We start from the raw sequence: 27315 nt of genomic DNA on the forward strand, positions 1-27315 counted from the left end.
AATCGCCCAACAGCCTCGCACGCCGCCCCCCTCTCCTCTTCTGAGGGCGGGGGAGACAGAGACGTCTCTGGGTTTAGGTCACGGAGAGGGCACATGGGTCAGACGTAAATAAGCTGTTGCTTATTGTTCATGTTCTGGTAAATAGAATGTCTGAATGCATTCTACACAAGGGCTCTGTGTGCATTATAATGATGAATAGTCATTATATATCACCTCCTGACCTTTTGGAATAGACTTCGCGAAGAATCCTTCAACGATAGAAGTATCTCTTCAAATTAAAAACTTGTCCCATCAAACACTCAAGTGTTCTCGGCTATACATGTTGTTAATTCTAACCATCTGAAACTAAAATGTTGAGTGGAAGCAAAGTTATTCTATTAATCATTTTGTTTGGATTTTCTGCTCTCTCAGAAGGGTGCTGGTAAGAGTTTTAAAAGTGGATGGTTCTCTTTTATTTTTACCTTTCAGAGATTGGTGCCTTATTTCATACATAAAAATGAATTTCATATTTAAAATGTAGTTTTACTGGGAGATGGCTAATATAATCAGTAAACAATAAAATGGCAAAAACATTCAAGCATATAACAGTGCAGTAAATATGCTTTCAAAGTATGATTCTAATTGTGCAATATGCAATAAATGCAGTAAGCACATTTTGATGTGACTGTTTTTCCATTGAAGATGCAATCTCCACAGAGACTCTGTAGTTTAATAAGCCTTCTTCTACCAGCTAGAATCTACACATAAACACACACACACACACACACACACACACACACACACACACTCACTCACTCGCTCACACACACAGAACGAACATGTTTAATCGGATAAATCTAAAATGTTACTTCAATTTGTTATACCTACTGTATATATTTTTGGTGAAATCCATTAGTTTAATTTTAAAAATTGTCAGTTGAAGAAACCAAAAAGAAATAAAATGTTTGTGAAATAATTTTAAGTTTATTTTAAATTTTAAGTTTATCAAAATACGCATCTAATTCAGTGTACACACACACATACACACACAAACGCGCACACGCGCGCACACGCACAAACACACGAGGTGGGGGGGGGCATAATGAACACGGAAATCCAAGTTTTCAATATGCAGAGCTTCACTCTTTCCCTGCTGGTAAGTCAAACTGGAAATGAAATGAAAAGCAAACATGATCCAGCTCAGCCCAGAAGAGGCCATTGCCAAGCACACACAGCCTGCTCTAAAAATGCTATCTGTCAGGGGCTTGTTGACTGAAGAGAGGCATTCTCCCCAAAGCCATTTATTCCTCACTCAATACTCGAGTGTTTCCCTAAACAGAATAACACTAACGCTTCTCTTGGGTTTGTTCTGGTATCCACTTGTGTATGGTGTGTATTGAATTACATACCTACATATCGTTTCATAAGCAGATTGAGAATCACAATGCCATTCAAGCTGTTAAGTGCAACAATTCTAAAGAGACAATAATTCAAGTCCCAACATGAAGTATTCCCCCAGCAATGGGAGGATGTCCCACGCATAGCGCGCGTGATTGCATTAACGACAACTCACCGTGACATATGCAGAAGCTGCTCCGATCTGTTTTGTTTCTAATAAGCGTGTATCTATCTCTGTGTTTTAAAGCTTTCAGTAAAAAAAAAAGCTATTTCTTCAGAATGACAAAAAAGAATGAAAATACTCTCCACTGTCACCAATCAAATATCAAAGGAGCCGGACTACGTGTGTTCACTATTAGTATTAATTTACAAATAAACTGCTTTTGGTGACTGGATCTCAGATGTCAGAATTTGATAAATGGGTTCAATTTGGCAGCTGTTTTAAACTGTCAGTCCCCATCTGATTGTATCCCCTCGTACAGCAGTGCCCTGCCCAGAGGAATCTCACTCACTTAGCCAGCATGCTTTTTAGGGGAAAATAATCTTTTCATTCTAACGAGGCAGTAGAGTGCCCCGGGCAAGTGGAGGGAGTCTTGACTGCAAGCCGTGTGTGTGTGTGTTTGTGTGTGTGTGTGTGTGTGTGCGTGCGTGCGTGCACGTGCATGTGTGTGTTCTTGTTTGCGTGTGTGTGTGTGCACATGTTTCTGTGTGTGTGTGCGTGCGTGTGCGTGCGTGCACATGCATGTGTGCATGCGTGCGTGTGTGCACGTGTGTGTGATGTTTGTGTGTGTTTGTGTGTGTGTGTGCGTGCGTGTGCGTGCGTGCAAGCACATGCATGTGTGCATGCGTGCATGTGTGCACGTGTGTGTGATGTTTGTGTGTGTGGTTACTTTATGTTTTTATTTTTTTTATTTTGTGAGTCAGAGAGCGAATGAGTAAATGAGTGAGTGAGTGAGTGAGTGAGTGAGTGAGTGAGTGAGAAATGAGTGTACGGATGAGTGAGAGTCCACATGGTCTCCTTGGGTCTCACATATTTGGCCTTCTTGACTTTACATCATTCCTTTCTTAGTTGCAGCAACCTCAGGTTCAGTTGGCCATAAAACACAGCCATCAACAAATGTGTTTCAAGTTAAGCCACAAACCCAGCCGGTCCAAATTAATATAGTACAAGCAATCTTCCCTGAAACTTTGTGCGCCCGTAATCGATGCACTTGGCCCAACGTGTGATTTGCAGGTACAGGGCTTTATTTCTGATCTCTTTCCAGTCGCACTGACGCTGAGCGCCAGTTATTAAGCTGCCGGGGGAAAGAGGTGGCATGTGTGCCATGTGAGTCATAGTTCCAGCTCTCAGGGACCAATCATAAAACATTCAGGGAGCAGTTTGTTTTCCACTGCAAAAAAAGGGCCGGGAAAGGCCAGGTACCAGACGCGGTAGATTTGTGTTTTACTCTTGTAAGGAAGGGTCGATAAATCCAGTTGGGCTACAAAATGCGAATGCGGATATTTTGGTGAAGTTCGCAAAAGAAATCCACGCCAACCCACCAATCAGACGTGTATACAGATCTAGGGCTGTTGGTCCACAGCTGAGAACAACGGAAATGTTGGTGTGTGCGTGAAAGGTGCCTGTGCTCCCTACCTTGGGTAGTCTTTCAGGGTCCCCTGGATGCCTGGGGATGACCTTCTGTAGTCTCTGGAAGCCGTAGTCGATGGTTGGCTCATTCAGGGCTGGAGAGACAAGAGGCCCAAGGCAGTTAGCGTGACATCAAAGTTAACGATCATGGAGTCCTGGTGTCCTTCACAGAGGGAAATTACTGAAAATCAGGCACCACTTCACCTGATAAAAAAGTTTCACAACATTAATGGATTAAACAAGGTTTTGCTGGTGTCCACCTGGCTTATGTTATTTACAAATGCCTGTCCCTGTCTATTCACTGTCCATTGCTGAATGTTTAAAATCTTATTTAATATTGGGGCACTGTAGAGACCTTTAGATCCATACAAATGTACCATGACCCTTTCATCATTCTGGCTTTGTGGCTGCAGCTTTAGAAACACAATTCATAACGTCACTCTCTCTTTGTTTTTCCGACAATCACCAATTTCTGAATTGTTTGGCAAAGCCCTGAATCTCACCTGTTCTGAGATATCAGTATCAACGTGTGTTTGGGGCTAATATAATCTTTTTTCCCTATATCTGCCCTCAATTTGTGTTTTATCCTCACAAACAAATGAAAAAAAGGAATTTCACCTCTTCTGATTAATAAAAAAAACACACATACGCACACACATGCACGCACCCTTAAACGAGTTAAAGAAATTTCTCCGTAATCAAACCCATTTATCATAAAGTGCTGTCAAATTTGACTTTGGGGACAATTTGTCAGGCTTCTAGCCCACTCTGTTTTGTCACCAGCACCCCTTGTATTCTGTAAGGATGATTGGCACTCCAAATGCGGGGCAAATGGAACAGCTAGTTTCCAGCAATATGCATAACTGCCGCTTTCATGAATAAGAATAAGGGGCACGCTGGCGAAGCGCGGCTGCTCGTGTCACGCGGGGGAAAATAGATGTTGTTACCGTTCTAACAATATTTGTTTTCTCTTCTCGGAAAGAGGCCTACAGGCCTCCGAATCAAATTTTCCTGAGTTGATTGGCTCAGAGGAGAAGAATGGTTCACAGGTGGGGGTTGTTGATGATAGAGGGCAGAGTGGGTGCTAGTATTCACTCCTTGGCTCTGGGCTGAATTACATGTGCTAAGTCCAGAGGGTAGCCCCAAAACAGTTAGCCGCATGTCTCTGAATTTGCATGCTGAAGCTGTAAACTGCCTTCAACACATAAAGGCTTGCCCAACAAATGTTTTATGTGCCTGCAGCACCCTTACAGCCACAACAATAGTTAGTGTGAATGATATGGATACATCATAGCACATACATAGCTACACAGTAAAACGTCCAGTGTTAATTTCAACTCTAACAGAGTACATATGAGTCCAACAGGCACAATGTACTCTGTTAGATCTGAATTAACACTGAATGCTGTGCAGGCTGCATTGTTGTCAGAAATGCCTCTTGGAGCACAAGAGAAAATGCATATCTCAGTTCACAGCACATTCTGAAACACACTGTCAGTGAGAGCTGCTGCATGAGGAGGAGATGCTCGGAGCCATGCGAGCAGGGCATTCTGGGAAGAGCCGACCCTCCCACGGAGGGGCCACGGAGCGGCGCTGAGCACCACTAGGAGGAGCAGAGCACCTGCACAGAGTAATTCACTGTTTACCCAAAACAAACAAGAGGAGGCAGAGGAACATAATGAATGAATCTGATCGTAGATATAGGTCCTTAACTCGGAAACAGATCTGTTTCAATATGAGTGGATGGAATACTTTGTTAATGTTGTGGCTTTTTTTTATGTTGCTGTTTGATATATATCTGTATTCATCTCTATACATATTGTTTTGTTCTGAGGCATATGCACTTCATTGAATGTGACAACGTATCTCCCCAAATAAAGAATCTCATCAAATCCATTCATTCATAAAGTTCACACTGAACAGCAGCTGAGAGAGAAATCAGAGAGGTCAGCTCTCAACAACAAACTCCCATGATAAATTATAACCTTCACAGCTCATTGGCTACCTTAAGCCCCGCCCATGTTGTCTCCTCCCAAGAAACAGGGGTAGCGTAAGAGTAGCAGCACGCAGCTCGAACCCTGACCTCCTCCTTTTTCCTATGAGCATTAACTGCCTGATATGAAGATAGATTGCCTGATTTATTGTAAACATATTCTGCAATTCCAGCCATCAGTGCCACTTTCTCCATTGTAATTTGTATAGATTTTCACACTGAGGTGGGGGGTGCGTGTGTGCATGTGTCAGGGGTCGAGGGGAAATAATGTACTTCACAGGAAAGTGTGCATTAGAATATAGATGTGGCTACCCTTTCATGAAATCTTTTATTCTTCTTTATGAATATAGACAGTGCACATTGTCTCTGCTCCCTCATTACACATACACAAAGCTAGAGAAAGCTGGTGAGGGTGGGGTCGAGAGGCAAATGTTTGTTTTCACTGACAAAAGCAGAGAGCAACCAGAAAATAATACCATGTGTAAATATGGGGATTGAAAAGGGAACTATTCCCCAAAAAAAAGGTAGATACAAATGTGTCAAAGAGAAGAGAGGCCATTTTAGATACATTAACACAATCTGTAATACAATGTGTGAAAAATTACATTAGAACAGTGTACCATACTCGCTATCTGACAACCACTTTCCTTTGGGGTTTTTACAAACTACTTTAACAGCAATAGTTAATATCATAGAAATGTCTGCCTTTGAATAGCATTTCTGTGCTTTTTCAGAGATATTGATGTTAATTTCATCCTTAGCCAATCCCTTCACTTTTAACAAACCGTTGTTCACGTTATAAAACTCTCATTTATCATAACGTGTCTGTGAACCTTTTCTACTGGAGCATAATCAGAAGCTATGTCTGGCCCTCAGATCAATTCTGCCCCTGCACATGGTGTTAGAACCTGTCTGGTCTGAAACAAAGCTACTCTAAGAAGAATAAAACAGAGGGAGGTGAGAAGGAAGAAGGAAACTCCACAAGACAACTATGTCTGGACAAAGAAAGACGAGGTTCCTCTGATCTATGCCAAAGCGTCTCGTCTGATAATTCAGACGGTAATTCACTTTGCTACCCTAAGTGTTTTTTTTTCAGTTTTTTGCAGTGGATATGAGTTACTATGGAAGTAAATGTATAACAAGCAGAACTAAAAATCACCGCACTCAACCAGCCATCTCTGGATCACTGCAGCCCCCTGGGATAACATGTGTCCCTATGTGACACAGCCCTAGTTTCAATCAATATGTGTACTTAAGCCTGGCTAACAAGTGTCCTTTGTTTTCTGAGCACACAGCTTGGTGAGTTCAGTTCATTATAAAGATTGCTGAACTTGCAAAACCGTGATTGCGAAGAAGAAGAAGAAGAAGAAGAAGAAGAAAAAAAAACACTTATATTTAAATGGAAGTCAATGTTAAGGACAAACAACACTGTATGAATGTAGGCCAAAGTCATTAGGTAGTTATTAGTGGGAGCCAGATTAGTGTTTAACACCATCTAGCATGTCTCAGTGGACACGTTTATACTGTGCAATCAACAGTTTTGCATTTGCTATTCCGCACAGTACTTTCCAGAAGCCGGCGTGAACCGCGGCGACAGCGCAGCTCCTGAGCGGACGCTCGGCGGAGACGACCCTGATGACAGACGCCTCTCGGCCGCGGCGGCCCGATCGAACGCGCTCCGACGACGGGCGGCGACGTCATGGCGTTACATTACCCCCCGTCTTCACTTCCCTCCGACACCGAGCTGCCCCCAGGGCTTTCCCCTATTACACTGATGCGCCATCAAATACAGCCGACAGCCCAGACAAAGTGCGTGATCGCGGCCTGTCCGTCAGGAGGCCGCTTCATCTGAACGAGCGCCCGAGACTTCAGGGGGCCCGTCCCACCGCAAATTTCACATTTCAATACATTTTCCAATTGATTTCTTTATTATTATTTCTTGTCTCTGACAAATGGCTGGTTCATATTTCTGTATTGAAAACACTGGCAAGTTCATTTTCTTTTTTTGTATCTATATATTTCGGTTATGGGAACTTTGATTGCAGATTCAGCGTCTGCCACATCCCCTGTGTCGACTCTTCTCCACTCTGTGTCCTAGGGAGCTATGCACGGTAGAATTGTGATAGCATGTTTGATTTTCTGAAGAAAAATGTATAAATGAAACTCTGGGCTGCCATTATTTCAGCAGTTGCAAAATTACACATAATAACAGACTGTAGGAATGAGCACCATCTATTTATCCAGAATTATGTCTTTTTTCCCTCTTTTTTCCCTTTGTCCCCTTCGTACATATAGAAAATAAAAGAAACACACAAGAAACAAGTCATAAATGCGTAGACAACCCACAAGCATGGGCCAAACCATGTGCAATCACATGCACAGGTTCAATCACACAATACACCCACTTAAACCCATAACCTTTTCTCACACATATGTGTGTACAAACACACACACACACACACACAAAGGGGAATAAAAGGAGAAATTCAAAGCAAGAAAAGCTCGATCAATCACCAGAGCCTGTCACTGCAGCCCCCTCCATCCCAAATCGATGCTCATAGAAATTTCATGAACTTTAAACTGTGATTGGCAGGCGGGCTGTGCTGAAGCAGGGAGACGGAGAGAGGGAGGGAGGGAGTGAGGGGGGTGGCTGGATGGGGGGAATCAGGCCTTTAAAGATGGAGCCCACCGGGGTAGATGAAGAGGCGACACCGCAGGACTGATCACAGTTACCCTGTTCACCAGACACACTCAATTAAGAGCAAGCACTTTCCACTATGGCAGCCAATATGACTGAGACAACCCATTTCACACAATTCAGAACGGTCCCTTCTTCAGAAATATGAAGCAGTTGGCATGTTCTTTTTTGTTTTACCACACTTATGAATGAACCCCTAATTCAGCATTATAGTATCAGGCTTATGCAGTGTGGTCCAAAGGAAACTTCAGGCTCAGGTTTCATTTCCTTAATGAATTAATACATGAACACTATCACCATTACCCTTCATGAGTTTGGAGCAATAAAAAAACAATACAAAAAAAAAAAAAAGACAAAATAGATGAAGCACATCAGAAGCTCTCTCTCTTGACTGGTGCTCCCGGTCTCGACTCCGTACCATGGAGAGGAGAACACCTCTAAACACCTGAGTGGATTAGTCAACACAACCATTTACCATTCACCATTTACAGCCCAGGTTTGTGTGCACTCTCCACCAGTGGCCATACTGTAGCCCAGAGCCTGAGACAAATCCCATTCTCTACTGGACCAAGTGCCACATATACCGTTTCAGTAGAGGGGTTGCTGTAATGTAACAATGACCCATACTTAATTTAAATTAAGTCAATGTGGATAAGAGAGGAAGTCTGCAGGCATAATTCATCAATCAATCTATGAGGTACAGAGTGCTTTAGAATGCCATAAAGAAAGAGGATAAACAGATCAATTAACAGGGCAAAAACAAAAGGCTTTTAAATATTTCATATTTTAAATATGGAATCCTGTTCAACTAATCAGTTCCATTCACCAGTACAAAAGCAAAAAAGGGTTTATTATTAAAAGAGGAGTATTATTGTTCTCATACTAGTGACCAGTCACTATGACAAAAGATGGATCAATTTTCCCATATTCCCAACTCAAGGGACTGCCTTTTTAATGATTCACATAACTTTAATAATGAATGTAAGAAAGAGTTTTAAAAAGAGTGAACAGTATGTTAAAATTCTGCCTATTTCACCCTGCCTTTCTATCAGCTCCTTTTTTGGGGTTTGCCAGCAGTTGCCATCTTTTCTCCGCAGCATCACTGGGTCCAGAGCTAAAACAATCATGGACAGTCAATCTTCACTTGACACGGCTTTGTAGTTCATTCTATAAACTCCCAGAATCCCTTGCACAGAAATGTCTCCTAAATCAAAGTCCTATGGGACGCAGCTTGTGCACATTTCCCTAAACCCTTCCTGCTGTGTTGGGCATGAGATTCTCACTTGTGTGGTTCACCTTCTTAGCAAATGCAGTAGAATGCATTGTTCCCCGGGCTGACAAAACAAACAGTTCTGACCTGGTTCATCATAATACTGGCTATGGGGATTTGTTATTTTTATAGTATTTCTTAAGTTTACAAACTATTTGATGACAGGTATACCGGATAGAATGATGTTTCCAATACAAATGTAAAATTTTGCCATGCATTGAATTGAATTGAATTGAATTGAATTGAATTGAATTGAATTGAACTGAATTGAATTGAATTGAATTGAATTGAATTGAATTGAATTGAATTGAATTGAATTGAATTGAATTGTCAAAATGAAAACGAATGCTTGACAGTGTGCTCTGTTGGAATCCAGTGATTTAGTCTCCCCCAGCTCTCTTAGCTCTGGATGCTACATATATACGTATGAGGAAGATCGCATAAGGCAGGTCGCATTATGTGACAGTGTTCCTTATGAAATGGAGTGCACTGCCTTTTCAGCTAAATAAGCTGGGTTACTAGGAAGCAGCTGCTGGCCGACGATGTGCCTCTTTGTCTTAATTTCGGTGCAGGTGAAAGCATCTGGGTCAACAGAACGTTTGCCGCTACCAGCTACCAAGACCCCCCACCGACAGCCCCCAGCCTAGCCAGATCCACACCCCATACTCCAAACCCCCACGTTATCAAAAGCATCTGCAAATGTGGACCGTGTCCAAGCCTACTCTAAAAAACATCTGCTACAACCTTCCTTATCCGGCTATAACCATGAAAACACGGCCTGGAAGCTTGCATAAAAAAATCGCCCGATCTCTGCCTTGATGCATTGTACTCCTGCACATAAAATGTTGATGACAACTATTCAGATGTTAAAACTTATCCATGCACTGCTGCATCTTTTGATATCGATAGTTGTGGGTGTCATTCTTACAGCTTCCAAGTCATGCCTTTGCATACCCACGCATTGTCCTCAATGATGGAAGCCAGCTGTAAGTAGAGATGACTGCTTGAACAAAGACTACGGAGTATAAAGGCCAGCCAAAAATCTCTTGAGATGAGAGTCACAATAACATATCATACAACAAAAGAACAGACATCCCAAACAGCATTTACATTTACAATTGCCTCTAAATAAGTAATAAAGAAATGCACATCATCATAATGACTCTTATGGTTATTGTTATTGCGATTGTTATTCATATTCCTATTATTTTTCCCTCATTCTTGTCACCTCATAATCAGCATGACCTAATGATTATTAAGAGTGTTATTAATGGGGTATCTGCTGGAGAGGCCTGAGCCCCTGTCAGCCCGGCTCTGGGTTGGTAAAGTGCGGATCAATGAGGCCAGGGAGGGAGGGATCGATGGGTGGTGAGTTATTGCAGCACTCTGCGACTGATTTTCGGAGAGCTGTGTTTTCCCAGGATAGTCAATACCTCCCGGCTCCTGTCTTTAATTTGCCTATAAATTTCTACTGCCACAGCCGGAGAGACAACTGGGGAGAGAAAAAGGGGGACCACAAGAAAGGAGAGCATGAGGAAAGCATGGGGAACAAGAGCAGAGGAGAGTGGGAGGGGTGAGAAGAAAGGGAAAGAGAGAGGGGTAGAGAGGGAGAGAGAGTGGGGAGAGAGAGAGAATATGTACGAATGTAGTCACTGCAAGACAGTGTAAGACATGTATAGTGTTTACTCATTCTTATATTATTATAATGTATTGCTGTATATTGCTTTTGTAAATGTATTGCTTCCTAGAATTGTATATAAATGTACAGAGAGGCAGAGAGAGAGAGGGAGAGAGCGAGAGAGAGAGCGGGGGTGAGCTGGGAGATGGGGCCACAGGGAATCTCAGAAGGGGTCACCATGATATGGTGGGCTAGTTGGCACTTTGCCTTGACTCTAGAATGGCGGTACATAAATATTACAGTGAGCCGTATGTTTACAGATTTATTTTACTAAATGTGTGTAGAGGCTTTTCCAGCTCATAAGGCCTATGTGAAGATATATCACATAGTCTCTCATAAGTTTGTAGGTTACAAAGCAATGGAGTTCGCACATCACTTTAAAGGGCTGCTTATGCTGTCAGGAAAATGTAATAAATATTATACTACTTTGTATGTATGACTTCAACAGTGTTAATAAAGCAATAGTAAGCAGATATTAAAGTGGTAATAGGATATCTGTTTGGTTTATGATATTTTATTTCAGAAAGTGACTTTTTTTGCATATATCAAAGTTAGTACCTGATAGTTATTCAAAACAACAAACCAGGACACATTGAGAATTTTTACAATTCTTTCGAAATAAAATCCAGCCAAATAGCCACTGTTACACATCATAAGTGCTGCAGTCCGCTAGCACACTTACTGCATAGTGGCAGTGACTGATTGAGACTACGCTTTCTAGTCCGCCATCTACCCCAACTTATTTTATTTTGTCCCAATTAAAAGATGTTTTTTTTAGAGATGGGCCTAAAAATAAGTTTAGGAATTTCACATTTTGAGAAAATTACAAAAACAGTGAATAAAATGTTCAAAAAGCAACACGACCACAGTTCAAAATGTAGGATACCCCACATGAATGAGTTATTAACCTTCAACTCATTGATGGCTGTCAGAGAGGACTAATTAGAAACCCAATGTATTTTAAAGGCTAAAATAATGCTGGGCATGGGGTAACTGTGGTAACTATGAAAAGTATATGACGAATACCATGTACAATTTAAGGTATGTAAAGGTATACCCTTCATATAGACAAAATGTGATATTTGTATGCATTTCCATCTGTAGTATTCAGAGTGCCACGTTAATGATGTGCTAATTAGCTCAAGTTGCATCGATACCGCTGAATGGTGACTCCATGAACAGAGCACTACAGATGGCTCACTTCAGCTGAAGAGGCAACATACAGCCACTTTATATCTATCAGCAGGAAAGTTATTACAAAGACGTGCCGCAAATGATTTTCCCGTGGCCTAATATATACAGCCTGAAGACCATAAATATAAATGCTCTACTTTAGAATGATTTGATTACAGCATATGCCTTTAAACCAGATTATTTAATCTCAGATCCAACAGTAAATAATGCACATGTCTCTCAATACATAATCATGGGGTTAAAGGCTGTGACATCACCCACAGAGCCTAAGTACCGTGGGAATTTAATTCGTCCACAACATTGTCCAACAAACATCACACCATTGTGTCGAAGGCTTTATCATGCGAAAAGCCAAACCATCGCTTCCAAAGATGCGTTAATGGTCTTTAGAATCTGCAAGCATAAAGGGTGACTATTCATGCAATGGCTTCCATCTATATTATCATTCTGACCAATAGAAAAAGGAATCTGATACCCTGTACTTCTGTCAGTCATATCAGCGAACTGATCTTCCATTAACATTGCCAAAGAATTGACAGTGCCAAGACTGGCAGTCCATTGTGAGGTTGTCTCTGTGCCCCAATGTACATGTATGCGGATGTGTTTGTAACAGGGCTTAAAAGAGAGAGAAAAAAGGAAAGACGGACCTTGTCTTTAACTGACAGTTGTAGCAAAGTCCCCTCTCTTATGCTGAATGCGGTGACATTCTGTTATCATGCTAAACAGTCCCGCTGACCTTTACACTACTTTGAATGGTGTCTGGATTATTCAAGAGGATAATCGGAAAGTGAAAAGACTGATTTAACCTAATGATATGGAAGCCAGAAGCTTCTGTACATTTGTGTGTGCGTGTGTGTGTGAGTGTGTGCACTTGTCTGTGGAGGGTTAAGAAATACTTATGCATCTACCGAAATCAAGGGTCCCCCAGCTGCTGACATACAGAAATATGGAAAAAGTTGAAAAACATCTCAGTGTTATATTATTAAGTCGAACCTACTCAGTTTAATCGCTGACATCACGGAGGCGCAGATAAGGGTGAAGAAAGCCAAACGGAAACGATAACGGTGACAACACTCAATGCGATAGACAACACGACTGCATAAAGGAGGATCCTCCCTGGGCACGGCGCCGCCCTGCTGGCTCACCTGTGTAGATGAAGCGCCCTGGTGCTCCTTTACAGAACTGCTTGGACTTGTAGGAGAGCGTCACCTCCACCACGCCGGGGATGTGTCGCGGGGGAGTCTGGACTCGGATGGCGTGAGGTGTGATGAGCTGTAAAACGACAGGACGTACTGTCAGAGCGCACGGGGGACGCTGGGGGGGCAGCCATTTTGTTTCTAGGGCCAAAGTTCAGCAAGGTTTATGACCTCTCTATTGCAGGAAGCCTATGAGGAGCTTCAGAAGTGACAACTTCATTACATATAGTTTATTTAGTGTTTATTAGAAGCTTCATCAAGGTTGTCAGTTCTGTCACTGCACTCTGACCTCTAAGCTTGAGGGCACAGAAACTGAGGGGTTTGGGGGAACAGCACCTGAATGTCCTAATATTTTATATTGCAGCTATATCATAGCTATATCATAGCTGTTCATCTCAGGGGCTCCTGTCCACCAAAGGAAGGGATAAGGAAGTAGGGCCAATTTAACATATAGTGTGACATACTGCATAAATTGTATGTGGACTTTTGGAAAATATAATTTTAAATACATTATTTAAAAATGTAAATAATTTTTAATACACTCAGTGATCACTTTAAGAGGTAGACCTGTACACCAGCTTGTTACTGTAAATATTTAATCAGCCAATCATGTGGCAGCATCTAAATGCATAAAAGTATGCAGATGTGGTCAAGAGGTTCAGTTGTTTTTCACATCAAATGTCAGAATGGGGAAGAAATGTGATCTAAGTGACTTTGACCATGGAATGATTGTTTGTGCCAGACAAGGTGGACTGAGTATCTCAGAAACTGCTGATTTTCATGTATAACAGTCTCTAGAATTTGTAGAAAAACAGTCTCTAGAATGGTGCAAAAAACAAAAAACATCAGAGTTCTCCAGGCAAAAATGCCTTGTTAATGAGAGAGGTCAGAGGAGATGGGCCAGACAGGTCGAAGCTGACAGGAAGGAGACAGTAACGCAAAAAACCACACATTACAACAGTGGTATGCAGAAGATCATCTCTGAATGCATAACACATTACAACTCTAAGTGGATAGGCTACAGAAGCAGAAGGAATACTTAATAAATCTAAAAAATAAATCTAATAAATACCTAATAAAATGCTCACTAAGTGTATATGTATAAAAAAAACATCTGTCAATATCAGAAAAGGTGGGCCAAGAATTTCAATATCTGATTATGAAGTGTTGCAGTTTATTGATTATCTGATCTTGTAATACACTGTAATGCACCGTTCTCATTACTTTTGAGGACCATCACTTCAACCAATAGCTTTAAAGATTCCTCAAAGAGTAACAAGAAATCAAATGGGAATCCCCTCATAGTGGATAACCTGGAACACACTCTGCATGATCCATGTAACACACCCCGTTTTAGATCAAACTCAGGCCAGCCTGCACTCAGACAGAACCCACCTCGCTCCACACCAGCATGGTGCCGAAGACCACCTGCAGCCCGTCAAAGAAATTGTCGCCGATGATGATGACGGTGGCGCCCCCGGTCGTCCAGCCCTCACTGGGGCTGATGGCTTTGATGCAGGGCGTGGCTGCTTCGGAGACAGAGACAGCAAGGGTGTGAAACTGGGGCCTGACTTTTAGCGGCTGAAGAATTCACATAACTAGTAAGTGTCAGGTTTACTTTTACACAAATATACCTGAAGCATTTGTTTGATTTGATTGGACTCTTTTGATTTAATGCAGGTCTAATACAAAATACATCAGTCGTTACATAGATAGAAATGACATAGTTAACAAGAGCAGTGCTATGATATGATTTTATAAAATGTTACAGCTTGTTGTCTCAAAATCTCATTCCCCCCAAAACAATTCTGCTCATACTCTATGTTAGGCTGTGTTGTACATTGCCATTTGTCATATTTTAATACTAAATATAATACTAAAACCTGTTTTTATGCTCTTATTTTGACATTTTTTGGTGCTATTCAAACTACTTTTTGCATCCCCTTTGTTCTTTGCACTGCTATGAGTCATAACTCTCAATATAATAGCCTCCAATGCACATTAAGTACATTAAGAGTTATAAATGCAATCATATTCACAGTCCCAGTAATTGCAATCTTAATAGCCACCAATTGGGCATACTTTCCAGAGAATCAATGGCAGTGTTTGAATCCCAGTTCAATATTAGGGGCCGTCTCTCTATCTGCCAGTAAGCCTCACTCCTCCCCGCACCACAGAGACAGACTGGCAGACTGGGGCCCCATCACACACATTTCCATCCTGATTGATTAGTCTTGTCTGGAAGGGTAACCTCTGACCAGCCAGTCAGATAACAGGCAGGGGAGCCAGTGACTAGATCGTTGCATAGGCCTTGGGAAGAGTCTTACCATCGATCACACACTTTTGTGATTTGCTATCATTTCTATCGTCTTGCTGCAGGGACAATATGCACAGCAGGGAAAGCAAAATAATATATTTACAGTGTATGATAAGATGAGGGATTGGAAAGATTGCATGGCAGCTAACACTTGTGGGAACATAGAAAGAGATGTTAGGACATTTTAAGACAATGCTCATGAATTATATTCCAGTTCCGCAGCTTTTGGTCTCAATGTCCAGGAGAGAACTTCTGAGTTGTAGCATTTTCATTCTAAACAATGCCAGTCCTTGCTAATGCTGTCACAATGTATGCTCTGAACTTCTAAAAACCCATCTAATTTCAGTAAGATATATTTTCCATCTCAAATATTTAAACCTTTTTTTAAGGTTTAAATGAGTTAAGGGGGCTGAACATGAAGACTGCAAGTATAAATGGTAAGCGTAAAGATCAATAATAAATGGCTAAACGTTGATCCACATGAGCATTGTTCTGATAAGACACAGACCCGGAAGGCCCAGACTTCAGGATGCCTGGATGACATGACCCTCCCACATGACCGTGTCGGCAGAGAGCATCCTACCTTCAGAGGGGTCGAGGCGCCGGGCCCTCCTGCCATGTTTGGAGTTGTTGTGGACAAACATGTTGTCGGAAACCGCAAGGACGTGACCATCCACGTTGAGCGTTGTGGACACCACCACCTAAGGGAGATCAATGGGGAGGGGGAACTCGGGTCAGAGGACGTGGGCACATTCATAAGGGGAATGATGGTGACCCCTAAACAAAAAGCTTTATGGTTTCAAACAGCCAAAGAAAGTGGACACCAGCTTGTAGCAGTAAATGCAATGTATAACTACATGTAAGCAGCACATGAAGCGTCTTCCTCCACCTCATGCCTGCGTTAAAACTTATAAACTGTGTTATCAGAAGCAGTAGCAGATATCACCTGTGTTAGAGGAAAACACGTGCTTGACTGCACTTTCCAAATCTATAGCGGAGGTGACAGCCATAAGAGCTGACAAATTCAATTATTATTGGGCTTTTTGAGAAAAAGAGGAGCAAAGCAATAATGTTTATTTTTAAATAATCTGAATACGGCAGGTCTGTTTCAGATATCCTACCTGAAACCTTCGCATATCCCTTGGATTCCCAGCATTTTTCAAACAATTCTGATTACACTTGAGGAAGAATTTCAGGAAGAATCTGTGGGGGAAAAAAGAAAAATGTTTTGAGTAGAATGCCACAGCTGCCGTTATTGTGTGATATTTGAGACAGGAGACGGTTTGTGATATAAGCACATGGGACTGGCTTTCAAGACAACACACTCGACATGACCTGCCAGAGGTTGAGAGTTGTAACTTTAATTGAGGGATTTAAAGAAACCAATATGCAAAACAGCAATCAAGTGACACAGAATTCTCCATGGATTAGAGAAGGCTGTCAACGGACTTTTATCAAAGCAGAACACAGAGAACCCTTATCAGAATCATATTTATAACAACATTGAAAGGTGGGACAATGTTTATTGCTGATGAAAGGGCTTTGTAAATAAACACAGGATAGTTAAACTATGGTGATCACAAAAATAGCTTCACTATATGTGGGGCTACTTCAAATCACTTAAAAATCCAGTATCCGGAAACAGATTTCAAATTTCAGATTGCGATTTCAAAATGTGTAATAAGTAAATGGATTGTCACTATAATTTTAAGTAAGTAAGTTAATATTTTTCCACTTATGTTGGGATATATGCACATTTTCACCTACGGCATTGGATTATGAATGTATATGACATGGCATGATTAAAACCGAGGCCTAATAGAGTACACAGATGAATTAATGCGGTCTCCATGCATTTTAGCAATGACCTACTACTCACATTAATCTGGAGGGCCAGCCTACCCCATTATTGATAGAACGCTTCCCGCGTAATTTCTGCAGCACATTATCCTGATACTAATCCTGGCATTTAACTGCTGACAAGGTCGTAGACAGCCTTGTCACATTAACCACAGGATAACCCCAGCAATAGTGGGAGGAGGTCCACTTTTTATTTTTTCAAAGGTGATGTGCGATCTTGCAGGAGACATCGGCTTTATCAAGGAGATACGAATAGGTCTTGTCCACGACCCAAATCTGTTTCCGTCTAATTAGACACGGGAACCATCCTTCTATAGAACACACAGTACAAATCTGAGTCGCTTAAAAAAAAAAAAAAAGGATTCATACATTCCAGTCTTTCTGTATCGCTCCTGCAATAAAACAAACCAGATATAAAAATCTAAGCCCGGCCCCATACCTTTAAAAATATGAACATTTCGTAATCACAGTGGAAAGAAGAAAAAAAAAAAATGGGCGTCTCTATTTAGCCGGTATCGATTGGCACTTGATACGGGGTACAGCAGAGGCTGTTAATGTGCTTTATGGCCATAGAGTACAATAATATGGGGAGCCCACGGAGCAGCTCCATTCACATGATATTGGAGTCCTTGGGAGCAGAGATATGGATCAATAGGGATTGGATTAAAACACAGTAGGAGACAGGGCTGGTAACTGGACCCGTACGCTGATATTAGAGTAATGCTGTGTTTATTGAGAATTAAATTGAACTGGGGCTGAGACACTGGTGGAGAGAAAAGTAGAGTCGAAAGGGAGAAACCTCAGGGCATGCTGTGCGCTCGTTGACCGGGATTGACAGCTTTCCGCTCTCAGATGCGAGAGACGCGCGGCGTGGCGCGGCGGGCGAGGCCCGCGGGGGGCGGGAGCGAGGCCCGTAACCTCCTCGCGCGGGGCGCCATCTGCCAGCGGGCGCCAGTTGACAAGGAATGTGAGATTCCTGGAGGATTCCCGGGGATGCTAAAACGGATCAAAGTTGGGCAAGTTTGGATGCGCTCTGCTGTCCCTGATAGTCAAGTGGGATGGGGTCAGGGTAGAGGCGGGACGAGGACTGGGCTCTGCCACTCATTCTCACTTTGGAAATGAGAGCAAGAGATGAAAAGTGTACTAATTTCATTTATTTTACATTTTGCCAGACATCCAGTCCTGAATCAGTGCCTCCGTCACTTCCAGTATAGAAGCTGCCCAAAGGGTGTTTATAATGTCACCCAGAGTGAAAGCCATGACCTTATACACCATGCCCCACAAGCTCAAGACCGAAAGACCAAAAACAGAACAACAGATCGGAAATGTATCCATCAAAATGAAGGCAAGCACTCGTTACCATTGATCACCGCACCGTTTATTTGATTCAAAGTGTATTTTTCGTTCCGGCATCCCCTGCCACTGTAATAACAAAGACTTGTTTCTCTCAGCTGACAACTTCCCGATGAATCAATAGCCTATTTCCATATGATGTACAGTATAGCTTTTCACCGGCTTCTCAGAGCAGAGTAATATTGAGAACAGATTATGGCGGGGGAAACATGATCCTGTTGTAACGATCGTTTCCATCCAAACACTTCAGTTAGGGTTTAATTCACAGGTTGAGGATCAATGCTCTGGCTGCAGGGATGGGGTGAACTCAGAGTGCTGATGCTGTACATTAACTGTGACTGTGGCAGGACAATCCCATATCACCCAGTAATGCAGCCAGCAAACTTTTCTCTTTTTACTGTTTTGATACTAGAAATGTATTAAGGAGGTGAGTAGCAGAAATCTGATTACTACTACTAATAAATACATTATTATTACTATTATTATGAATAATAATAATAATAATAATAATAATAATAATAATAATAAAAAAATAATAAAAAATAATAATAATAACAGAACAAATATATTTTTGCTGTGATAACAATAATAATACAAATATACTGTATATTATTATATAATTATTGTTACTGTTCATTCTTATTTTTATTATTATGATTATTTGATGATTACGAGTATTATGATTATGATTATTATTATTATTATTATTATTATTATTATTACAGAACTACAACAAATGATGCAAGTGGTGCATGAAAGCAAATCGAACGTCTGAAACATTTCTATCTCAGCCTTACATTGGTCCAAGCCGCCTCCATTTCCTGTGTATTATATACTTCTGAACAATCCACAATGGCCTAAAAGCCCAAGAGCTTATTTCCAGCTCATCACCGCACACAAAGAGAGAGCCTGTACTTCCTGCTTCTGTAAACCAGAACAGTGATGCGCTATCAATCAGCACACCAGGTTGTTTATAAAGCACATACAGCTAGCACCTCGGATATTGTCTGGTGTGACATGCACGCACTTGTTACTCTCTCCTGGTTTGGTAGCCGGATCAGGAAACCTGAGGAGACGCTTTGGGGACGGAAAGCGGACTGCTGGGGACGGTCGGTGAGATGCGTTCTGGGAACCTCTTGTTTTTCCTCCCATATTGGCACTGTATTATAATTACAGGTTGTGTGGGGCTGAGGCACAGCGCTGAGACACAGAGCCCAGACACAATTATCACATCGAGAGAGAGACGGAGGCGTCAAGAACTAAACTTTTTCCTCTTTCTGCAGAGCCAGCTCATGGCCCAGCGCAGAATGAGAATTCACCCACAAAATGCACTGGAGAAAAAAGAGAAAATGGTGTGCATTCTGCGGAGAAAAACAGAAAGTTGTGCAGAGGAGGTGACGTGCAAATGATTCGGGGACAACATTCCTACAAGGTGCCAAAGTGGCTTTCTTTGCAGAGCACTGTTTTTTTTTTTTTTTTTTTTTTTTTAAGTGATGCTCACACCTGACTTTTTGGAACAGGAACTCTGTATAAACTTGGAACTTGTTCATTACATGCAGTGAACTTGTCAAAACATTTTATCACAGCAGCTGATTAATTCTGACAGCACATTTTTTTTGGAGAAAAGCTATTAAAATAGGATGGAATTGATATACTTTTCAGTTTTTGACATTGAGAACTAAAACACATTGTTTGCCAAGAGTCACGAGAGCATAGTATTATTCCATGTGATTATGAATGTAAATTTGAATTTCATTTTAAGTAGTTTTGTTTTTTACACGTTCATTAAGCGCTACTGGTGCAACTCCTAAATTGGATTGCTTCCCCTAATTACTGTTTGCCATTATTACACTATTAATTTTTGAATACTATATGGAGGACATTTTGAAACGGCACAGAATTTTAAACTCAAATTACAGAGTTTTGACTCAGACATTGCACAACACTCTCCAGACTACCAAAATCTCAAAATCAATTATCCTCATAAATGTATCCCCTGTTCCAAAAAAAAAAAACCCACTTTCACAATTTTGCAAACCGGCTCAAAACTGTCTCCCGTATCAAACAGCGGACCACAGTGGAGAAGAAGGAGGAAGAGAAGCAGTGACAGGAAAAAGAAAGGGAGAGGGTGAGAGCGAGTAACTTCCATAGAGTGGCCCATCCCTCCCCATCAAAAACATATTAAAACACCATAAATAATTAATGCCGTCTTGAGCCACAGTGCAATTATTCATTTCGGTGAGTTTTTTTTTTTCTGTTCTGCTCTTAGAGCAAAGTAGCTGCAGATAATGAGGGAGGCTGCCTCTGCTTTGTAAGCCATCACCTCATTAAGCTGCCCTGCCATCAATTTCCATGCAGACGTGTGGCCCTGTCAGATCCTAATGCACAGCAGACACTGTGGCGGGATTTACTGGGCAGACGTCCCTGTCCCCAGACCGAAAAGGAGCTATAAATTATCACGGGCCTGCCCGCTTTGATTCCTCAAGCTGTTTCACCATCACCGTCCGATTATATTGTATTACCGACGGAGTCAGACATTTTGTGTTACCCCCCCCGGATGAGTGTGTTGAAAGGTGACAATAACGGTTTGATGTAAGGCCATGTCCGGTTAAGGCTCTGTCTGCAGCCTGGATAAGATTTCTCTGTCGTCTTTCGGGGGGACGAGCGGCTCAATCGGAGAAAGCTCAGCCAAAGGAGAGGTAACAGCGGTAGAGTACTGTGCACCTTGTGACTGGTGACCAGCTCAGGGCGCTCTCTATGGACTTGTCACCATGTCAACCAGCCATAACATCCCTCATGCAGCCTCAATGCAGCAAAACAACACACTGGCATCCCTTGAGAAAACATCACACACACAAGGACACACAGGTGTGTACTCACATGCATGCAGACACACACATACAGACACACACTCACACACACGTTTACACATGTGAATGTGCCAACACACACTCACACACACATGCATATATACACATTTGCGGGCACACACACACAAACACACACACAGATATATACACATGCGTGGGCAAGCACAAACAAACACACACAAATACACACACAGTCTTTAGGGGAAATATTACAGTTTGTGGTGAAATTATTGAATTATTTATTTGTTTGCTTATCCAAAGCAATTTAACATAGTTTACTGAATCTCCAGCCGCATAACCTACACATTTAAACAGCTAGAGATTTCCTCAGGCATTTCAGGTTCAATCACAGAACAGGACTGAAGCGTGCAACCTCCTGGTTCCCTAACCCAAACTCCTTAGCACTTGATTCAGATGCCATCTAGAATCTAGGGCTTGATCTACAAACAGTGACAGCATTTCAGCACACTCTCTAAGCAAGCGGAGTCAAGCGTGTGATATGATTTCAGTCCTGTTTGATACATCTGGTTCTGAATAGGGGCTTCTGGCAGGCAAATTCCCACCAGTCTGTGCCTCATTTATTACGTGTGATTAACTAGTGGGGCAAAGCGATTCTGCTCCGGGCTTTGTGTCTGTTGATGGAACCGTTCAGGTTGCGAGACCCCTACCCCCACCCTCCAGGTTAGGACTGCAGGAGCAGGGGTGAGGGGGGGTTTCACGCCCCCATCGGGACCCCAGACCCTGCGGAGTGTGTCTGTGTGTGACTCCCCTCGCCCGTGGTCTGAGGCTCGGGTCCCGCTCAGCTCTGCTACAGGCCCATCAATAATTCACCAGCAGAGATGGCAATTACAGGACTATGTACAATCAAACTAAATATTTGATGAGGCACTAAAACAGTCCCTGGAACGCATCTTTGTCTTTTCTCTCTCTGTCTCTCTTTCCCTCTCTCTTTCTCTATTTTTCTGTCTTTTTCACCGCTCTGCATGTTCTGCACAACATGGGGACTCGAGTGTTCTATATATCCCAAGGTTTGTTCAGAAGGAAAATGCAGTTAATGCAACGAACAACCTTTACGTTCAACTCATTCTGTATGTGTGCCTTTTAAAGTCTATAGAGCATTTACAATATAGCCACAGTCAGAACCTATGTCACCATTAAAAAAATAAAAAATAAAAAATGCCATACTGAAAATATGGAGAACATTGAGCAGAAATCACAGATTTCGGCTACTGCAGGATGCCTAGGCTCCAGAGTGAAATTACTGAGATTATAAGATTATACCTGTTCCCAAAGACAACAGCTGATCTTTTGATTTTATGTGGCTCCCAAACGTAATTAGGTGACTCACACAATTGTTTTTTTTACAAGCCAAACAATGTCTAAATATATGAAATCATGCACAATAAGGCATGATGTCATAAACATGTCCAAAGCTGAAAGGACCAGTAAGCAAGTACAAAATATCAAAATAATAAAATAGTCCAAATGCTGGCTTATGGCTCAAATAACTATTTACAGTACACATTAACAACGGATCTGCAGTACATAAACATTTGAAAAAGGGTTAAAATGAATTTTTAGAAGTGTAAGCTGTTGATAGCCGTGGGTGGGGACGGGGCATCCGGTCCTCTCTCCCGGCGAGCCACACTTCCGGGCCCCAGCAATCATTCCCATAATTACCAGCTGATCCATTCCCGGTCCCTACTGATCCCATCGCTGGGAGTGTGCCAGGGGCTCGTCCCGGAATAGCAGGAGTAGTCTCTGCTCTCCCCAATTCATTTTACACTAAGAGGGAGGCTGCACTCCGGGTGCCACAGGGTGGACATGTGGCACTGCTTTCTCTGAGAAGTGAGAGCGCTCACTGCACCCTAAAGCAGGGAACTGAGCCAACCGGAGGTCGCTTTGTATCTCTGGAAAACAATACAACAGTTCCACACAATGCAGTGTGGTGCAGCCATTTTGTCTGTCTTTTACGAGCCTTGTTTCCTCGAACCCGGCTTTGCTCGGTTTTCAACTTCAAACAATAGGGTTTAAGTGTTCGCTAGATTATGATCAGAAATATAAATCAGGAAAACCATGAATTTATTTTCCAGCTTTGGAGATAACACTAAAATATCCTCCATTACCTTAATAGTGGCAATTTTGGTATTCTTGTGTGAACTATCGTTCACTTATGTTTACTAACCACATAGCCAGGGATAAATACTGCAATAGGTGCTTTCTTGTTAAAACACTTTACAGAGTGTTAAAATTAAAGCTAGCCTGCTTTAATTCTGGTAAACTTACTACTACTTGATGTTAAAAGTGTATTGTGTTGGTGAATTTACTGTTGAAATACTTCTTAGTCACTTCAAGTATGGTAATCAGTCGAAGAATTCGCAGTCGAAATGGCCGGTGGATTTTAATGCCATATATCCTGTATGGAATATAAACATGTATATAAACATTGACCACGATGTCCCTTTGCAATTTATCGATTTCAAGTGGAAATAGAGCCCAGTTTATACTGCATGAAAGCAAATTATGTGGAAATCATGGACAGATAACAGGCCATAACCTCTGTCACGGTTCCATCTCATTCCAATCTGGGCCAGCAAATCTAATCATTTATTTCTGGCAGGTTTGGTCACATTTTGCTCTGCTTAAATGATGGTAATTTGCTAACATAGGCAGGCCAACAGACGAAATAGCGGTGTGTGTGTGTGTGTGTGTGTGTGTACGTGCATGTGTCTGTGCATGTATGTGTGTAAGCAAAAACATCTTTCCAAAACAACAAAAGGCAAATTCAGGTTCATAGCCTATTCTTTCACACTTGAAAAAGCTGAAATCAGAAACAATTCACACAGTAAACCAGCGTCCATATTTAGACACTCCTGTTTATGAAAGAGTGATTTTAAATGGGGAGAATGCCTCTCTCCTGCAGCGCTGGCTATTCCCTGGCTAGTATCTCCTCAGGAGTATGTTCTCCCCGTTACTATGGCAAACAGGATATTTGTCCCACCAACTGAAATTACTCCATAACAATAATTCCGAATAGAGAATGAAATATCTGACCTAATGTGTGAAAAATGAATGAGGAGTGGTGTCATGCTGCGATAACCTCCCCGGTGTCTACAGTGCAGAAATGCATCATTTGAGAAAGTGCAGACAACCACTCAGTGCTTTCGTCAATATAAGAGGCTGTCTTCACACTATCAATGCGACGTGTGCATGCTTATCCTCAGTTTCAGTTTGCTTTTCACCTCATTTCTAAGGAGTAAATTCATAATCATGTACAGATAACTTTTGTAACTGTAGGTGCTCTTGACAAGAGGCAACAGTTCCCAAATAATTGCACTGCTAACAATGAGGGATGCCATCTAAAAAGATATGCTGCATGTTGACATAAGAATTAACACAAAGAACAGAAGGAAGGTATCTGATTCAAACCTTGAACTACAACACAGTATTCAACACATAATTTCAATACAACAACTGAAGATATCTGTTTAACTGCTTAATTAAAACAATTTATTGAACAGTAGACTTCACCTAGTTCCTTTGCTGTAAATTGCTTGATTTTGGGTAAAGCTAAACATAAAATCGAGGACCAGTTGGCATACTCTGTGGTATCTAGCAAGAATGGTAGAATTAGCAAGTTAGGGAAACTGATTGGAATGCATAATTCGAAAATATGTCTGTAAATTGATAAAGTACTTGAAATACTGTATGCCTTCAATATAAAAATCATGAAACCTGCTTTTTTCAAGAAAAAATCCCTGGCCCAATTACAGTGCAGCAGACTGACCTGAAATCTCCACACTGGCAAACTTGTGTTTTCACCTTGAGAACGTAAACTGGTTTACATTGTCAAATTCATTTTTGAGTGGTCAGTCAAAGTAAGTCTGTAACTTTCACTGTAAGACCCAGGCATAACCGAATATTCATTCTTGACTAGAGTTCATAAATAGTCCAGCAAAACAACAAACTGGCATCCCTTGAGAAAACATCATATACACACAAGGACACACACTCACGCACACACGTTTACACATGTGAATGTGCCCACACACACTCATACACACATGCATATATACACAGTTGCGGGCACACACACAAACACACACACAGATATTTATACATGCGTGGGCACACATTTTGGTTTCATCTGGCAGTTGAAATTATTTGACCTCTGACCCTACAACTTTCAATGTAGGGTGATTACCTCCAGTCAACTCAATGGTCATTTTCTCTCCTTGCCCTTTAGCCATAATACACTCTGTGTCCTGATTGCCTCATCATTTCAGTGCATCCCTCACTACCTCTTCCTGGAAGTGTTTTTTCTTTTTGTTTTGGCCGATGTTTGTGGAACTTTTGTGTTCCCTTTATTTTCCAAATTAATGTGGTGTTGCTGAAGTCAGATAGAAGTGGTCCATAGGTCAACTAGCGCCCTCTCTGGGGAATTAAGAAAACTGCTCCACCCCTGGAGTGACAGCTCCATTCCAGACTGACTGGAATCAATCTGTCAGTTTCCACAGCAATGGAGAAGTTGTCCTCTCAGATTTAAATACCACCTATAATAGCCCACCATCTATCACGCCCGCTGGCCAGTTATTCTTGGATGCATATATTAGCCCTTGGCCCAGTTAGGAATGTCACCAGATTAAACAGTCAATTTGTTAACCAGGAGACCAGAGGTGCTGCTTCTTGACAAGACTTACAAATATGCCCAAATGGGCCCAATTTTTCACATAGAGTCCTGCTGCTTTATAAACGCAGCAGGTTTTTCTACCAATACCGACTCAGCCCTTCTGGGGGAAGGGACAAAGGAACTATCCTAAAAGTGTAAAGAGCAAAGGATTCTGGGCAGTCTTACAGTAACCTTCACCGCAGCGGACACAGTTCCCTGGAACCGAATCGGAACAGCCACAGCAACCTTACTGTTCTCCATCTCAGCTGAGCCGTTTTGCTAATCTCAATTACCATTGAGGTCAGATTATAACTGGCACTTGAAACAACCCAAGGACTCGAGCACGGAGCCAAAAGGGTACAACTCATCGCACACTGAGGGAATTGGACGAACAGCCAGATGAGAGATGGCCCCTTGGTATTACTGGAAGGGAACGGAAGGGTGTAGGATACTGGCGCAGGCATTGCTACGGGGGCTGCCTCTGACAGAGGGCCCTGCGGACAGATTGAGAACATATTGGGAAACAGAGGGAGAGGCAGGCAAACAGATGCTATCCCTCTAGACCCTTCAAACTAAGAGAATGGGAGAACTGCCATTGAGCACAGACACCAGCGCAGCAAGAGGCAGGGTAAAACCCTACTCAAGGAGACAACTCACTTTAAAGAGGACCTGTGTACCTCAGTCTTGCTGAATAAGCCACTGCAAAATGAATCCACTTCTTTCACAGTGAAAACATTTTAGAATAGCAATATTGCTTAAACTTTGGCCAGAAAAATGCTAATGTACCATACAGTACATCAGTTGGTTCTTAGGTAAATGTGATGTGAAATAAATGGAATATACTGAAAATATACTTAAATATACACCGTTTCAAAGACCAAAACAATACCGATGCATCTTTAATCTGTTCCTAATAAACTTCCAGTCAGGCTTCATTTCTTTCTAGCATTCCTCTGATAAGCACTTATTTTTTACTGTTCCCGTTTTAGAGCAGCAAGGATCTTTGCCGCCAGCTAAGTTACTCATAACTATACATTGGACATTAAAGTTGCTTCATTGCAGAGAGAGCTTTTAAGTAACGCTAAGTTAACATGTATGTCAGTGTAGCTTTTAGTACAGTTAAATTGCTTTTTTAGACTTCGCTAATTAATTGTAGGACATTTAAAATTGCGGATACATGTACTTGTTCCCCGCAGTTACAAAACGATCT

The 27315-nt window shown here is 41.8% G+C and overlaps 1 protein-coding gene across 3 annotated transcripts in view; it reads right to left on the reverse strand.

Moving 5' to 3' along the window:
- The window catches only part of LOC133130213 (transcription factor COE3-like), a 105661-nt gene that overhangs the window by 18553 nt on the left and 59793 nt on the right, over positions 1 to 27315 (reverse strand). For 2 of the 3 annotated variants that reach the window (XM_061244608.1, XM_061244606.1), the window contains exons 7-11: positions 16475 to 16556; positions 15937 to 16054; positions 14432 to 14565; positions 12986 to 13112; positions 3014 to 3102 (exon numbers count right to left, since the gene is read on the reverse strand). In XM_061244608.1, coding sequence (XP_061100592.1) covers positions 3014 to 3102; positions 12986 to 13112; positions 14432 to 14565; positions 15937 to 16054; positions 16475 to 16556 — 550 coding nt within the window. The remainder of the gene's footprint in view (positions 1 to 3013; positions 3103 to 12985; positions 13113 to 14431; positions 14566 to 15936; positions 16055 to 16474; positions 16557 to 27315) is intronic. The other variant, XM_061244607.1, reaches the window with a different exon arrangement.

This window comes from Conger conger, chromosome 6 (assembly GCF_963514075.1).
Source record: "Conger conger chromosome 6, fConCon1.1, whole genome shotgun sequence".
In the NCBI taxonomy this organism is placed as follows: Eukaryota; Metazoa; Chordata; class Actinopteri; order Anguilliformes; family Congridae; genus Conger; species Conger conger.